A 17,245-nucleotide genomic window follows, 5' to 3' on the forward strand; every position below is an offset into this window, starting at 1 on the left:
TCTGGGGACAGTCAGTTAGCACTTGGTACTTATTTTAAAAAAACAGCCCCAATCCCACAGTTGGCTCACACTCATTGCCCCATCTGCTCCTCGTCCCTTACATCTGAATCTCATGGCAAAACACCTAGAACATGGAGAGGAGCAACTATTCCAAGCACTGAGATCCCACTGATTGGCACCTCAGCTAACCTGTAGGAGAACTCACTTTTACAGCTATTGAAGACGACTGATCCCGCGCTATGTCCTCATCCGAATCATCCTGCTGGCTGCGTTTCTTCTCCATATTAAAGCGGCGATGGCTCTCTGATGGCAGAAGGGAACGGAAGGATTTCTCTTCAATCTCATCTTCGGTCATCGACTCATCAAATTTGAGTGAGTACTCAGTGGCAACAGAAGCAGAGTCTGGAGAGACAATTTATGATTTACATTGTTCTGTTATTTCCCATTACTCAAATGAAAGATTTTGAACTTTTCAGTTCTAACAAAGTTAGAGGCCAAGCTAGAATCCTTGGATTAATTAGTTGCTCAAGGAGCTAAGTTAGAATAAAATTATAGATTCAACACAACCGTTACATTGAATCACAGATTGTTTAAGATCCAAGGAAAACAAAAAGGAAAGTTGGGTTTAATAGCTTAATCACATGACTGAATAACAGAATCTTTAAATAAATCAGTGCAAAATATTTTGTGCTTATCTGACTCATGGCATTTTCATTTCCTTTAGGTAGGGAAAGAGTTTTAATCTGACAATAGATTTGATTCAGTCTGATCATCTAACTGGAGAGACATGCTTTCCCATTTAATTCATGAGATCAGTGGAAGGTCAGAAGACAAAACATAATTTCTGTTTAAAGAATTCACCTTTCTCATCAGGTAACGAAGGCACACTGTCGCTGTGGATCGAGTCGTCAGCTGCTGTCTTCACCACCTCTTCGATAGAGCTGTTTCCCTTTGCATGGCAGAAAGTTCTGCTTTTCTCTGAAAATGGTAAGGAGGGACTGTCGTGCCTACTACTGCCGCTGCTGCTGCTACAAATGAGAGAGAGATCAACGCAGATGCTTAGTTTCAGAAAACAAAAACAAACTGGTGGTATTTGAGATTTACACAGGCCTTCCTCCTGTATCTCTCCATCTAACACTATCAACATATGTTTCTTCGGCCTCTTGTATTCAGAGCTTCTCCTTGAATTAATCTATTTGCTTTTATTATTCCTGGTGGCTTATGTTCCACATTCTAACCCCCTTTGGGGTAAAGACGCCCCCCTGCCCCCCTGCAAAAAAATTTAATACTGACTACAATTACAACAGCTCCGGTTCTAGTCTTATTCACAAGTAGAAATATCTTTTCTATGTCTACCCTATCAAACCCCTATATAACTTTAATAGCCTCTGCCATGTCAATCTTCTTCAATGAGACAAGACCGCCCAATCTTGCTTGATGGATTCAAATTCCATTTTGATATAATTCAGTAAATATTCTTAATATATTCTCTATTGCCTCTACATCCATATTACTATATGAAGATCAGAACTGTTTACAGTGCTCCAAGGGTGATCCATCCATGGTGCTACACAAATCTAACATTTCCATTGTGTTGCTTCAGAAACAAACCCCTGTGCTCTACTCTTCTTATAACCATATGAACCTGCACCATTTACTGTTCGTGATTCATTTCTACCCCCAGATCCCTCTGTCCTATTTGAGTAGATATTTCGAAGGAAGAAGTGGTCTCTTTATTCTTTTGACCGGTGTACTACCTCACGCTTGGGTGGACATTGACTTCCCATTGCTTTGATTGGAACATTCCCTTAACCAAATCTCCAACAGTAAGTCTTTCTAATAACAAAACTTCATTATATTAATGTATTTAAACAAGTTAACCATTTATTACCAAAAATGCACTTACTGTCCAGTTCAATTTTGAACAAATACCCTCTGCGACAGAGTTGTTAAAATTGTCACAAGCTGAACTACAACCATTACTTGCATTCATATACATTGGATGTCAAGAATGAGATGAGATGAGGTCTAATTGAGGTTTAAGATGGTAAAGGGATTGACAAAGTAGATGTAGCGAAGGGTTCAATCTAGAATGAGGGTCAGTTTTAGAATAAGGGGAAGCTTGTGGAATTACTTCTCTCAAAAGGATCATGAATCTGTGGAATTCACTACCCCAGAGTACAGTGGATTCTGGGACATTAAATAAATTTAAGGAGGAGACAGATTTTTAATTACTAATGGGTTGAAGAGTTAAGGAGAGCTGACAGGAAAGTTGTGGTCAAACAAAGGAGATAAGTTACGATTGGATCAAATGGAAAAGCAGGCACAAAGGGCTGAATTTATACACCTGCTCCTAGTTATTTTGCTCTTTTGCTCTTATTTCAAATGGGAGAAGTAAGAGGAATGGATAAGGCAAGGTGTTTAATGGGCACTGTATTGGAAAGACTATGACAAGAGGCTCCTATTTGATTTGGTGACGCGAGCATTGACATTTCTACAGTAGTGCGAGTAGAGCAGCTGACAACAGCACAAAGAGAAAAGACTATTGTGTCTCCTTTGCAGCATCTTTCTCCACCTATCCATTTTCAACCTCTACATCATTTCCTCTCCTCCTTGCTTTCAGCCTGAAGCTCTTCACCCACAACCATGCACCCTCCTTCTCCAAATCTCCCACTATCAACAATTTGGAGGTTACTATTGACCAGATATTGAACTGGACTAGCCATATAAGCACAGTGGCCACAAGAGAAGATTAGAAGCAATTAATCCTGCAGAAAGTAAATCACCTCCCAATCCGTAAAGCCAATCCACCATCCTCAAGACACAAATCAGGAGTGTGATAGAATATTCACTACTGGTCTAGGTTTGGGTGCAGCTCCAACAACATTCAAGCAGCTTGACAGCATCTGGAAAAAGCAGACTGCTTGATTGGTACCACATCCAATCCTCAGAGCAGCAGTATGTACTGTCTAGAAGATGCACTGCATAAATTCATAATACTTAAATAGCATCTTCCAAACCCATGACCAATACAGCATCTAGAAGGACAAGGGAAGCAGATTCGTGGGAACATAACCAGCTACAAGCCACTACCATCCCAAGTTGAAAATCTATCACTGGTCCTTCAGTGCCATTAGGTCAAAATTCTGGAACTCCCACCCAACAGCACTGCCAGTGGGCCTATGCCACATGGACTGCAGTGCTTCAAAGAGGGAGATCACGACCACCTCCTCAAGGCCAATAGCGTTGGGCAACAAATGTTTGCACAGCCAGTGACACCCACATTCCATGAATTACTTAACATCTCCTCCCTTCCACAACCAGCCCCATCCATAATTGGCTGTGCTCCTCAAACTCAAAGCCTTGAGCAGCATGTGGCAACCGCCAAGGAGTCCCAAGCCACATTCAGCCACCTTGAGGCCCTGAGCTGTGCTCAGCAAGGTGTGGTCCTGCGTGGGCAACAATCCCCAGCAATTCATTCAGTTTCACTATTGACCATGCTATCAGTTATCAACTTTTTCACGTGGAATGATCTGCCAGTGGAAGTGGTAGATGCAAGTATAGTTACAACACTTTAAAGACATTTGGGGAGATACGTGAACAAGAAAGGTTTAAGAGGAATAAAGGGCCAAACGCAGGTAAATTGGACTAGTTTAGTTCGGGTAATTTGGTCGGCATGGACGAGTTGGACTAAAGGGTCTGTTTTTATGCTGTACGACTAGTGATTCTGTTCCTTTCAGCCACAGCCTTAACATATGGTGTAACTGAACAAGCCAATGGGGACTGTTGGCATTGGGGTCACAATACTCTACAGGTGATTTGATGAGTAGGAGCTGCAATTTAGTGGGCATTTAGTAAGCAAAATACTCAAGGAATATAGGAGCAAATTACTGCAGATGTTGGAATCTGTACTGAAAACAACAAATGCTGGAGATCCCAGCTCAGATGAACAGTCAAATAGACTCGAAACATTAGCTTGCACATTCTCCATAGATGTTGCCTGACCTAGTGATCTCCAGCACTTGTTGTTTTCAGTACTCAAGAAATATGCTATGCATTAATTTTGTATTATGTAAAAGCATCTGCAGTGAGCATAAAAAGCCCACCTCCGATCATGGTGTTTGAGTCTGGATGACTCAGACAGACTGTCTAATGAAGCTGAGTAACGAATTTTAGCATCTGGCGGTTTCTCCATAGGTCCAACTGGTGTTTGGCTGCTTTCATTCTTTCTGCTATGAAACAAAGGAAAAAAGACTGGTCAGCTACTTCCCACTGAGCTTCTTAATTCAATCCCACCTCAGCCATTTTTTTTTAATTCAAGCAATTTTTCAGTGGAAGACATTTCAGCAAGCTCACCTCCTGTCTCAGTTCAATGGGAAATGGGATCAACACTGCAGCGCCGACTGTCACAATAAAAACAGTCACTAGTTTAAGCCCTTGAACAGACTATCAGCTGATTTTTAGTTTTCAATCTTGTTCTTTGACAGGCTACAACAGGTTTTGCACAAGGGAGCATATGGACCGGCACAGGCTTCAATTATATTCAACAAGAAAAGGCAATTCAGTTTAATTGAGAAACACTGATTGAGATCAGGCCTCAGGTGAGGATACAAAATACAGTCAAAATTGGAATTTCCCAGAGACCATCAAGACTGTACATTTAGTTTCTGAAGTTTGTCTCATGTTTCATTTCCTAATCAATCTGTCTAGATGTGTTGATACCTCCAGAGCAGGTGGAACTTGAATCCAGGCCTTCTGGCTCAAAGGTAGAGACACTACCACAGCATCACAAGAACACTTTGCTTTAGGCTGACTAACTAGTGGGTTAATTTGCCCAATTGGTTTACTAATCCAGAGGATAGTACTACCATCCCAAAGATAGCAAATGAGCAAGGCATTAATGGGAGGAAAGACATTATAACAGTCTCCATCACAAGGAACAAAATATTTCCCATCAGTTTTTTTGGTCATCCTTCAATAGTTTGAAATTTTAAAATCTTCTGGCCTACTACCACCTTTACAGTTTTGTACACCTTTTCTTTCAATTTGATGTCATTCATAATTCCCTTAACTAAGCACCGCTGTTGCCACCTTCTCATATATAAATATATATTTGTTGAGAATTATGAAGTAACTCTTTAATTGATTCTTCTGCCTCTAACCTTCTAAACTATTTTCCCATTCCACTTTAGCCAAAGACTACTTTATACCCTTGTGACTGTCTTTATTTAAGATACTAGTTTTAGAAACAAATTCCTCACCCTCAAACTAAAGGCGAAATTCATACTATATTGAATCTTACCAAAAGGGGTTTTTATTTTGAGCTCATTAATCAATCATGTCTTATTACATATTACCAGGTCTAAAATAGCCTGTTCCTTGATTGGTTCCAGAATAAATTGTTCCAAGAAATTGTACCAAGTAGTCTAACACAAACTGCTTTAGAGAGTAACATAAGCTGGGTGCACAATACTATTTTCACCAATTGAGTGTGTCCTCCGAATACCAGGATTCTGTTAGATCCCCAAAATTACTCCCTGGATGACTTCCCACCTTGTTTGGGAGCTTCAGGTTTTAGCAATAGAGAGGATGCTGATGTGTTCCGCATCATGCGGACCTGATAACTGACGCAAGCATCACAATCTCAATAATTAATTAATTTTGAAGCAATTAAGAGCATTGTAAACTTGGAGATAAATACATACAATACATATACAACACACAGGCTCAGACATCAATTTAAAAAATAGGTGTTCAAGTCCAGTTTAAGCGGACCTCAAAGCACAAGTCCACATTGAACCAACAGTCCTTTATTTCCCAGAGGTGCAGACTGTGCAAACCAGACATATTCCTACACCAGCCACTGGTTGGCTATTTTCAGCAGCATCCATTCAGTCTTATCCCCACTGAATGCTCTTGCCAGAGATATTTCAGTTCAGTTCCAACTTGTTCCAAATTACCGAGTTTTGACCCACACTAATAACTGAGTGAGACACCCTTATAAGTGGTGCATGCCATCAGTAACTAGTTTAAAAAGCAGTGCTTTTGAAGTGGAAGACTATTAAACTAACTCTAAATACCTCTTAATTCTTCTAATTTAGTTCAAGGATAAAATACAAGTAGGAGCAAAGGGCCCAAACATTTTCATCACAACACAGATGTAGTTGTAAAACCATCAAAAACTGTGCAACGAGCAACAAGCCTCAGATTATTAAGCCTTGAAGCTTAACATTATTGATCAGATTGGGGCAGTGTAAAGATCTTACCTGTCAGATTCAGCCCTGGTTCGCAGTTGCTTCATGAAGTCTGAATGCTGCTGCCTCTGCTGGTCCAACAGCACTGTCATTGGCACAGGAGCTGTTCCACGAGATAGGTTTGCAGCAGTCAGAGATCCTGCTACAACCTGTGCACATGCCAACTCAGTCATCTAATCAGAAAGAGTTAGTACAGCACAGATTAGAAGACAACTTTGATCGCATTTTGCTTTGGAAATCAGAAGCCCCCATTCACCCCATCATACCTGTGCCACCACCTCTTTGAATTGGCTATTTGGCTAGACGCCTGCTCTCAGTCTTGCAAATCATGTTTTGCAAATATTAAAATTAATTTTGAAAATTAATATTGAATCAGCTGCCACCTCCTTTCCAAGTCAACTCAGCTCTTCTTTTGAAACAGCAAAAACCAGTGAGAACATAATTAAAATTGAACCATCCAGTGTTAAAAAGTTCACATGCTTGATCACTGTGATACCATTTTTTTTTCCGTAACACTTGGCAAAATTTTATTTGAGGCAAAAAGGAGAACTTGACGAGAAAGGTGAACCACCCATGGTTAACAAAGGCAGTCAAGGACAGTACCTACAAAGTACAAGAAAGACCCAGCAGTGGGATGACTAAAAAAGGAAGAAAATTGATCATGAAAGTAAATTGGCAAAACAAAAATGAACTGCAAGAATTTCTACAGGTATATAAAAAGGGAGTAGCTAAAATGAGTGCGAAACCCTTGGAGGATCCGATTGGGGGACTGATGATGGGTACAGGGAAACGGCAAATAATTTAAACCAATATTTTACATTGGTCTTCATGGAGGAGGATACTGTTATCATCCCAAAGATAGAAAATAAGCAAGGTATTAATGGAAGGAAAGATGTTATAACGGTCTTTGTCACAAAGGACAAAATATTTGACAAACTAATAGGACTAAAGGCAGACAAGACCTAACGGCTACATTAAATGTTTTTAAAGCAACTGGCTGCAGAGATATTTGAGGTATCAGCTGAAGTATTCCAGAACTCAATGGATACAAGGAGCATCCAGTGAATTGGCAAACTACTGTGACGCTCCTGTTCGAGAAGGAAAGGAGAGAGAAAGCAGGAAACTATAGACTAGTTAGTTTAATATCTGCTGTTAGTAGAATGGTAGAGTTGATTATTAAAGACGAAATATCAGGATATTTAGAAAAGCTTATTATTAAAAGTTGATCAACAGGATTGTGGGAAAGGGAAATCAAATTTGACAAATTTGCTAGAGTTGGACAGGAGGTAACAAGCAGGGCTGAAAAAGGGGAATCTGATGATGTTCTGTACTTGGATTTGATAAGGCGCTACATAAAAGTTTATTGCACAAGACAGGAGCTCACAGTATCGGGAGTAATTTATTAGCATAGACTGAGGATTAGTTAACCACAGTGGTTGTTGCTGAGGCCACATGGAATACTGTGCACAATTTTGGCTCCCATATTTAAAAAAGATAAACCAGGGTTGGAGGCCATTCAAACAAGATTCACTTGGCTGATGTCTACGATGAAAGGGTTGATCTATCAACAGATAAACAGGTAGGGTCATTATTCACTCGAGTCTAGATGAATAAGGGTGATCTTATGGAAACAAGATTCATAGGAGCTTGACAGGGTAGATGCTGAGATGATGTTCTAGCACTGGTAAAGTCTCCAACCAAGGGACATCATCACGGAAGTGAACATTCATTTTTAAAAAATGCAAAGAATTGTTTTCTCACAGTGAATGCCTGGAATTCTCTGGGCCAGAGAATTGTGAAAGCTAGATCTCAAAGTATTTTCAAAGAAGGTAGATAGTTTTTAGAAATATTGAGAAAGTTGACGGTCACAAGGAGCTAGCATCAAAGATGAGTTAAAGCCTGGGTTGGACCAGCCATGATCTTATAGAATGGGGAAACAAGCTTGAGGGGATGAAACCTCTACTCCTGCTCCGGCTCCAATTCCTTGTGACTCCATTTCATGTTTTCTTTTCTCCAAAAGGGGAGTGTGAGGCTAACAATGTGCTAAAGGTCTCAAATGCTGTGAAAGGAGTGAAAACGGGGTGTTTACATACTGAGACAACAAGGTGCAGGGCTGGATGAACACAGCAGGCCAAGCAGCATCATAGGAGCAGAGGGGCTGACGTTTCGGGCCTAGACCCTTCATCAGAAAAGGGGGAGGGGAAGGGGGTTCTGAAATAAACAGGGAGAGAGTGGGAGGCGGATAGAAGAGGGATAGAGGAGTCCGCATCCAGCCCTGCACCTTGTTGTCTCGGATTCTCCAGCATCTGCAGTTCCTACTATCTCTGGTTACATACTGACTCAGGTGGCATTGATCCACCAATCCCAGCTATGCTGTCATGAGTAGGAAGGCAATTCCCTCCATGAACAAAGAACTACTACACAGCTCAACAAAGAACATTCTCACCTTCAGTAAACTCTTCCATCACATCACCCAACATTGCTCCCCCGCAGCTGTCACTCTTTTTCAAAAACTTCTAGACATGACTATTTCAATATTTTCTTGACTGACCTTCTATAAATTTCAACTCATTCAAAAGCTCCAATGACTGCACCCTCATACCGAGCCCCTTTTACCCACTATCCTGGTGCTTGCTGATTCACAACTTGCCAACACCTTCAGTTTAAAAATTCCTATCCTTGCTTCGATATTTCTCTTTTCTATCTCTGTAGTTTCCTTCAATACTACAAACCTTTGAAGTTTCTACATTCCCCCAATACTGGCCGTTAAGCATTTAAATTTTCATCACCCCACTGGGCCTCAGTTACAAAATTCCCTCCTAACCCTGCTCAAATTTTAAACACTTTCCACTTTTATAACATTCCATATGACCAATTTCTTCAACCAAGCAGTTGGTCATCTGACTCAATATCAGGCAATATGGTATTAAATTTTGCTCTGCTCTGCCTTGGGACACATTATTACAAGAATGAGATAAATTCAAACTACAGCGACAATTGACTCAACGCAACATTTGTACGAGAGAAATTCCTTCAAAACCCCAGAAAGCACTGGGTCTTCAGCATAACTGGGGGAAACGGCCATCTTGCCAAGTACATGAAGATCAAGTTTCTTGTACCTCTTTAACCTGACGTGCTGTATCGGCTGCCAGCCTAGCAACTTCCACCTGCTGAGTCATCATTTTACTTGTGGACTCTTGCAGCATCTCTTGGCGAACCTGTGCAAACTGCTGCAGCGTTTCTGCGTGCACCTGAGAACACAACAAAAAGGAGGCTTTCACATCCGGAAATTGATAATTCAGATACTTTAACCAAGAGATGTGCACTATTAAAATGCAATGTAAAATTTATTTTTGATCCAGTAAGCACACTGCATTGACCTTGCTGTCAATTTCATCATGCAACATAAGCTTAATGACACCAGTTTTGTTTACAATCAATCTTTTAAGCCTTTCCCTCTCCTCCACACAATGTCAGATACAAGCACAGTAACCTAGTCATGGTCTGTTTTTGTTTCTGATATCCAGCGTCTACAGTTCTTTGGCTCTTTTTGATTTAACCTGGTCATGGTATTGTGAGATCGAGTACAAATCCCCACCATGGGCACAACCTTAAACTAAAACCAGACCATTTAGAAGAGAAAATCAGAATTTAATTATTTCACTCATTCTCAGGATATAAATATCACTGACACTGATTGTCCAGCCACAACTGGCATTAAAAAGGTGAAGGTTAGCAACCTCTTGAACCACTGCAATCCATGTATATGTCAGATACTCCCAGTGTATGTCAGACAATTGTAGGCAGCAAAGGAAGAGCAATATATTTTAAAGTCATAATGATATCTGGCATTTCCAGGCATCTGCGGCTCTGCTCTTCCACATAGTAAAGTTCACGAGTCTAGATGTGTCAAAGAAGCCTTCAATGAGTTGTTGCAGGGCATACATAAATGGTACACCCCATTGCTACTGGGTGCTGATGGCACAGGGAATGGATACTTTTGATGGTGGACATGATTCAAATCATGCTGTACTGGATGATGTTGAGCTTCCTGAGCATTGCTAGAGCTGCACTCATTCAGGTAAGCGGGGAGTATTCCATCATAATAATTTCCTCCACCTGTTCATCTCCCATCTCCATTCCTTCCTTCAAACACTCCTTAAAATCCAACTTAACCAAAATTTTGAGTATCTTGAATGGCTCAGTGGCAACTTTCCTGTTTGATGACTTTTTGAAGCACATTGAGATGCTTTATTTATTTTAAATGCTTTTTATATAGCAAGTTGCTGTTATGTGATATTTTTCTTTTGCATCTGTTTTGAGGGATAAGGGAGGCAAAAAGCCAAAGGGCAATGAGGTATAAACCAATGCAAAACTGTGAATTGCATGAGAGAATTAAGAGGACGATTGTTATACTCTTGCTCCTATATCCCAAAAACAAAATTTTGAACTTGCATTCAATAGTTCTGGTGATCTCTAGGTGGGCCATAAAGGCCTGCTTGCTGGCGTCATGCTGAACCCAAGAACAATTCAAAAAAGCTGCAGTCTATTTTTGTTACTATCCTAATTACTTTGTTGGTCAAGTGGATACTCTTTATCTTCATAGAACAAAACCATTTGCACGGGTTCTGCCAAAGAGATTGCAAATATAGTATGAGAGGCAGTTCTGCACTGGGCTCCTCAGATGGTGACAATCTGAAGCAGAAGAAGCCATTCAAAGGAGTTAAAGCTTTCACAGTACCATTGGCATCTTCAGTACTTGTAAAAGTGCTCCATTGGTTGAAAAGGACTTTGCAATGTAGTCACGCCGTTTAAGGAGGAAACTTTGACAAGCTCCTAAAAAGACAGTACCTACATCAGCTGAGGAATTCATATTGCTCAAGATACTAGGAGAACTCCCCTACTCTTCAAATATTAACATGGATCTTTTCTATCCACTTCAACAGGAAGATTGGAACTCGTTTTAACGTCTTGCCTGGAAGATATTGTTTCTAAGAATGCAACAGTGCTGCTCCATATTGACTGTTTGTAGTAGGCTATATTCAAGTCGTAGAACAGGGCTTGAAACAAAAATGTTTTCATTCAGAGGCAGCTACGTTCACAATGAGTAAAGCTGACATTTATATCATAACTTTATACAATAACATCTCATGGCAGTTCACAGAACACAATTACAGAATTTGACGAGTAGCCGCATAAGAATTTTTTTCATTATTCATTCACGGGATGAGAGTGTCGCTGGCTAAGCAGCATTCATTGCCCATCCCTAATTGCCCAGAGGGCAATTCAGAATCAACCACATTGCTGTGGATCTGGAGTCACATGGAGGCCAGACCTGGTAAGGATGGCAGTTTCCTTCCCTAAAGGACATTAGTGAACCAGATGGGTTTTTCTGACAATGTCGACAATGGATTCTTGGTCATCATTAGATTCTTACTTCCAGATTTTTTTTTTTTTTTTTTTTTAAATTGAATTGAAATTCCACCATCTGCCATGATAGGATTTGAACCCGAGTCCCCAGAATGTCATTTGGGTCTCTGGATTAACAGTCCAATGGTATAATAAGAATTGCTTAGACAAAACATAGGTTTTAAGGAGCTTCTTAAAGAAAGACAGAGACCCACCAAGATTCAGTAAACAAATTTCAGTGCTTAGGTGGTCAACAATTGAAGGACCCACTGTCAATCATACACCAAAGAAATTGCTAAGGTATTCAAAAAGGAGCCAGCTTGCACAAGTAACTAAAAACCAATAGCAAGGATTGCAGTAATTAAGCATCCTGTCTCTTAAGACACAGAATTCCAAGAGACAGAAACACAGGAACCCACAGCCTTCCAAATTTACTCACCCAAATCAACATCAGCATGGCCTCCCTTTGCCCCATTTCTGTAACCTGCCCCAGCCCTATAACCTCCCTCATCACTTACATTCCTGATGTCATCTTGTGTGATCCCACTCCATCAATTTGTGGGTCTCAATCTTTAGAATTCACTTCTTAAGGGCTTAAAAACTCTCCAGATTTTCTTTAGAACGTCCTAAAGTTCGGTGACTCTTCTTCAGAACTCTAAATGTTAATTCTTCTTTCTTCCCACAAATGCTGCTGAGTTTCGCCAGCAACTTCTGTTTTTGCTTCTAAAGTTTCACCTCCTTGATCAAGTTTTGATCACCTCAATACCGTTGCCATTGATTTTCATGATTAGCCTTTGGTGACAGGAATAGTTCATTGGTAGAGCAGAGCAGGATAGGGGTGGGGATGAGCGATGGCTTCTATGTTAAAAGCACTTTATAAATACAATTTGTTTGTTCTTCCTGTACACTAAGAACCAGTCAACACCGAATAATTTGCATTTCAAGACAGCTGTTACATGTTCAAGTACCTGTACAGCTTTCTGCCTGGCCTCCTCTAGCTGCCTCTGACTTGCAACAGCTTCCTGCTCAGCCTTCAGCTTCAGCAGGGCTAGGTCATGCTCATGTCTTTGCTGTTGGGCCTGGACACAAACAACAATTAAACAGGAACAATCACTCTACATTGCAATGTGAAAAACTGGTGTGTAAATTTGCAGAGTCTAATGAGGGAAAAACTTGGAATGCAAATGCACTAAAATCTCAACAATAAAAGATGACAAGACTTTATAATCAATTAGCTTGAGATTTCAACTTTAGAAATAAAAATCACAATGGTTCAAATTTTGCAAAGCTGCAATTTCTTGAAAACTGGGCAAGTTTAGCCTGCTTCTATCAGTCAATTTGAAAAATGCAGTTACGCGCAGGTTTTTTTGCTTATATTTACACATTTAAGATTAGGCATTATCCTGGTACAACACAACACAAGGCTAAGTAAATCTAAATCTCTATTTCTGGAATATCCTTTGTTTTGCCCAATTTAACTGAAGAACTTTGCTCAGAATGTTGCCTGATTTGGAATAATTCTTGCAATAAGAAGTTACAGCCAATGTCACTTAGACAACTTTACAAAACCGTTTCTGAAACAGCACAAGGCGTAGACTAGTACCTTTAGGATCTGAGCCAACGACACAGTCTCTTGTTGAGCAAGGGCAATTCCCCGGGTCCTGTCTATCTCCGACAGCTGGCGGACGGACTCTTCTATAGCATCCAAATAAGTGAGTTCAGCAGTCATGCGGTGTTGGAGACTTAACGGGGAGTTGAGCATGGAGACTGCAATAACCAAAATGAAAAGTGTAATTCCAACTTTTACAATTAGTTAAACAATGCATTGGGATCGTAGGGTTAACTGCATGCCCCTCCAAGACTCACAACAAGTTAGGGGACTGCGTAGTAATTCCTAGGAAACTACAAGGGATAAGACATCGAAACTTTGATCAGATTCACAAGATACAACTACCAAAGAATGCAAAGATCCAAATCCAATCATTGTATTTGGATCCTGGTGAATGATCAGGAGTGCAACAAAGGTTCACCAGACTTGCTTCTAGGACGTCTTTTGACGAGAGATTGGGCAAACTGGACCTGTATTCTCTAGAGTTTTGAATTGATTTTACTGAAATCTACAAAATACTTAAAGGTATAGACAGGGTAGATGCAGGCAACAGTTCCCCTGGTTGGGGGAATGTAGGACTAGTGGGACAAATTAAAAATAAGAGCATGTCACTTAGGACTGAGATGACAAGAGTTTTGTTTTTAACTGAGGGTCATGAACCTTTGGAATTCTCTACCACAGAGAACTGTGAAAGCCTAGTCAACAAGTGTATTTTATGTTAAAATTGACAGATTTCTGATTTCCAGGAGTGAATAGGATTATGGGAATTGGGTAGCTAAAAGACATTGAAGAGCTGATCAGCCATGACTGTATTGAATGGCAGGGCAGAGTCACAGGCTGAATGGCCTACTCTTGCTCAATGTTTCTCAGACAGGGTCCAACCACTCGAATGAAAAAGCACCTGCTTCCACGTCACGTGGTAACTTACCAGTTCTTCCAATCGTCACTACCCCTGTCACTTCTCTTTGGTTTTCCATTTATTCAGGGTTTTATTCAAAAAAGTCTATTCATATGGAGATGTGTAGGACAAACAAATGACAGTTATAGAAAACAAGATTATGAGAGCTCCAACCTGCAGCAGAGGACATGGAGGGTCTGGCTCCAGTAACACTGACATCAGCGAGTTGCGGTCTGTAGGCTAGAGACGGTGAAGGTGTGAAGGTAGTAGCAGGCAGCTGCCTCATCCCATCTCCGGAAGTTATCACTGTATCATTCTGAAAATGTCTCTGAGACACAGAACTGCCAGGGGAATGGAAAGAAGAAGAGCTTGTGCTTTTCTTGGCCTTTGACTCCCCCTGAGCACTGAAAGCAAAAGATTACACAATTACTAAATTCTGACACAAGCATCAAATAGGAGACATCACTTGAACAATTTAACATTGCAGATTTCATGTCATCAAGTATCTGTATGCTGAAGTGCTGCTTTAAACAATCTGTAGGATTTTGTAGGCATTAGGGATAAACAGCCCTCCCGTACAAATAGGCCCATGTTTCCTCTATCATTCCCAAAAGTCAATCTCCCAGCAATACCATTCCCATTGTTAAATTTAAACAACAATGCACTGACTGGACAGTGTGCTGGAGACTGCTGAACCTGCCAAATCTGACAACTCAGGCAACCAGCTCTCACCATATTTGCCAAGGTGTAAAAGATCCTTCAGGTTTACCAGCCCATTTGAGTCGTCGAGAGGATTTGTCAGTGACTAACATCACACCGGCCACCATATGGCTGGTAGTTCTCTGGGATGCCAGAGGAAAAATAAAGGGGAACTACATTACATGTAGATCAACAGGCAGCACACAATACTATAAGGGCTGAATGCTTTCCAAAACTGCAGGCACTACATAAAGCAAATGCTCACTGATGTCTACTTCCTCTCGCCAAATACCAAAAACCCCAAGAACCCAGCAAGGAGAATTCACCCCAGCTCAAATATGTAGGACTATCCAGTCTAGGCTTGCTAAAATATACACAAGGAATATATTCCTGGGAATACAGAATTCCAAAGATTTACAATCCACTGAGTAAAGAAACTTTTAGTTTTGGTCCTAAATAGTCAATCCCTCATCATGAACCTGCCCACTCTCCAGCCAAAGAAAACAGAGTCAATAGCATACCTAGCAATGTTACTTGACAAGTAACTTGGAAGCCTGGGAATATGCACTGTGGTTGTACATCTGCCACATGGACTGCAAAAGTTCTGAAGCAATTCAGCACAATAAACACCAACCTTGTTAGAACTACCACTTTACCAAGAAAAAAGAAAACTGCTCAACATCTACCTCAACAAGGCCTCTCAATCTAATAGGTTTCAATTAGATGTCTCCCATTCTTCTAAACTTCAGAGATTATAGACTCACTCTGCTCAGTCTTTCCCTCTTGGGACTACTCTCGCTACAGGAATCAATCTAACAAACCTCCACAATGTGACCTCCTAGACAAGGATATCTTTCCTTAGTTATGAAGGCCAAAACTATAAACAGTACATAAAAAAGTGAGTTCTCATGAAAAATAACTGTAGGAAGATGTCCTTAATCATACACTCCAAGTTCTTTATAATAAAGGCCATCTTGTTATTTGCCTCCCTAATTATTTACTGTTGTATGTTAACATTGTCTTAAACGTGCAAGGAATATCAGTGCCTGAATACCAACATTCAACAGTTCTGCATAATTAAAAATCAATTGCTTTTCTATTCTTCCTACTAAAATCAATAAATTGTCATTTTTCCATCTCTCTGTCTCATTCTTGCCTAAAGGGTGTAGCCTGTCTCCTTGAGTTCCCTCATGGCTTATTTCCTACTTCAATTCAATTACCCCCAACTACATCTATAAAGAATTCCAACATTTCCCTGAACTGATGTCAGGTTAACTGGCCTGTGACTGACCATTTTCTCCCTACTGCCTGGGTCACAAATGCAGAGTTAGATTTGTTAACTTTCAATCCGTACCAACTGTTCCAGGGAACCTTGCAAGATCAAACACAATTCCATCACTATCGCTGCAGCCATCTCATTTAGATCTCCAGGATGCAGGCCATGGTCCCTTAGATTTGTCAGCTTTTAGACCCATTAATTTCTCCTTTCTGCTTTCTTTACTAATATTATTCAAGTTTGTTATACCTTAAAAGCACTTTTAAGTCCTTTATGTGTCCATATTCACTACACCTTACTGTGCTTTAAGTACACTTCAATAAATCATACCTAGTTGGGACATGAACAGTGGTGTCTTCCTGCACTTTTGTGTCCTTCACTTGCTCAACATCTTCCACAAACATTTGCCCAAGGCTTGGCATCCTTCCTTCAGGGGAACTCCGCTCTGAAATACTGGCAGATACCCAAGCACCATCATTCACAGGAGAGTGTTGCACACTCCCAGCAGCATCATTACCTGCCAAAGTTACAAATTGTACGGGTGAGAAGACAGTGAGAGAGACCATGGTGGTGCAGGGTGGGGAATAGGGAAGATGAAGCATGAAGGCCAAGACCAGCCAACCTAGCCAAAGCAGATGGTCTATTTAAAACGATCAGTGGATGAATGTAATAGGGCAGATATAGCCAAGACTCATACCATCCTTGTGGAGGCTTTCACCGGTGCTGCAGATTACTTACTGTCTATTTTTAGTTTCTTTCCTGAAGAGCCAGAGGATCGGGAAGAGACCGTGGAACATTGTCCCAAGGACTGCGGGGATACCTCGCCCGACGCTGTATTGATAGAACCTTTGCTGGGACATTCACCTTGGGCACTGGACGCTCTGCTGCCATTGAAGAGAAAGAAAAAAGAAAGAAACTAATCTACTCTGCTACATCAAATGCAGTTTGTAATGTTCAGTCTTTCCGAAAAGTATAATACAATGTTTGTGAATTCTAGATATTTTGATACAATTTAGTTTAGATTTTGAACTACTGGGATTTCCGTGTGAGTAAAAAGGCTTAATTATTAACAGGTAACTATTTCTGTAAACACCTATTTC

The 17,245-nt window shown here is 40.6% G+C and overlaps 1 protein-coding gene across 3 annotated transcripts in view; it reads right to left on the minus strand.

Annotated features, from left to right (window-relative positions):
- The window catches only part of cep350 (centrosomal protein 350), a 122,860-nt gene that overhangs the window by 56,225 nt on the left and 49,390 nt on the right, over window positions 1-17,245 (minus strand). Inside the window, exons 13-22 of one of the 3 annotated variants that reach the window (XM_048601910.1) lie at window positions 16,884-17,026; window positions 16,476-16,662; window positions 14,345-14,574; window positions 13,267-13,430; window positions 12,632-12,742; window positions 9,374-9,505; window positions 6,267-6,427; window positions 4,107-4,232; window positions 862-1,028; window positions 206-402 (exon numbers count right to left, since the gene is read on the minus strand). In XM_048601910.1, the coding sequence (XP_048457867.1) occupies window positions 206-402; window positions 862-1,028; window positions 4,107-4,232; window positions 6,267-6,427; window positions 9,374-9,505; window positions 12,632-12,742; window positions 13,267-13,430; window positions 14,345-14,574; window positions 16,476-16,662; window positions 16,884-17,026 (1,618 nt within the window). Of the gene's footprint in view, window positions 1-205; window positions 403-861; window positions 1,029-4,106; window positions 4,233-6,266; window positions 6,428-9,373; window positions 9,506-12,631; window positions 12,743-13,266; window positions 13,431-14,344; window positions 14,575-16,475; window positions 16,663-16,883; window positions 17,030-17,245 lie in introns of all 3 variants that reach the window. The other 2 variants (XM_048601908.1, XM_048601911.1) reach the window with 2 other exon arrangements.

This window comes from Rhincodon typus, chromosome 10 (genome assembly GCF_021869965.1).
Source record: "Rhincodon typus isolate 14 chromosome 10, sRhiTyp1.1, whole genome shotgun sequence".
Classification (NCBI taxonomy): Eukaryota; Metazoa; Chordata; class Chondrichthyes; order Orectolobiformes; family Rhincodontidae; genus Rhincodon; species Rhincodon typus.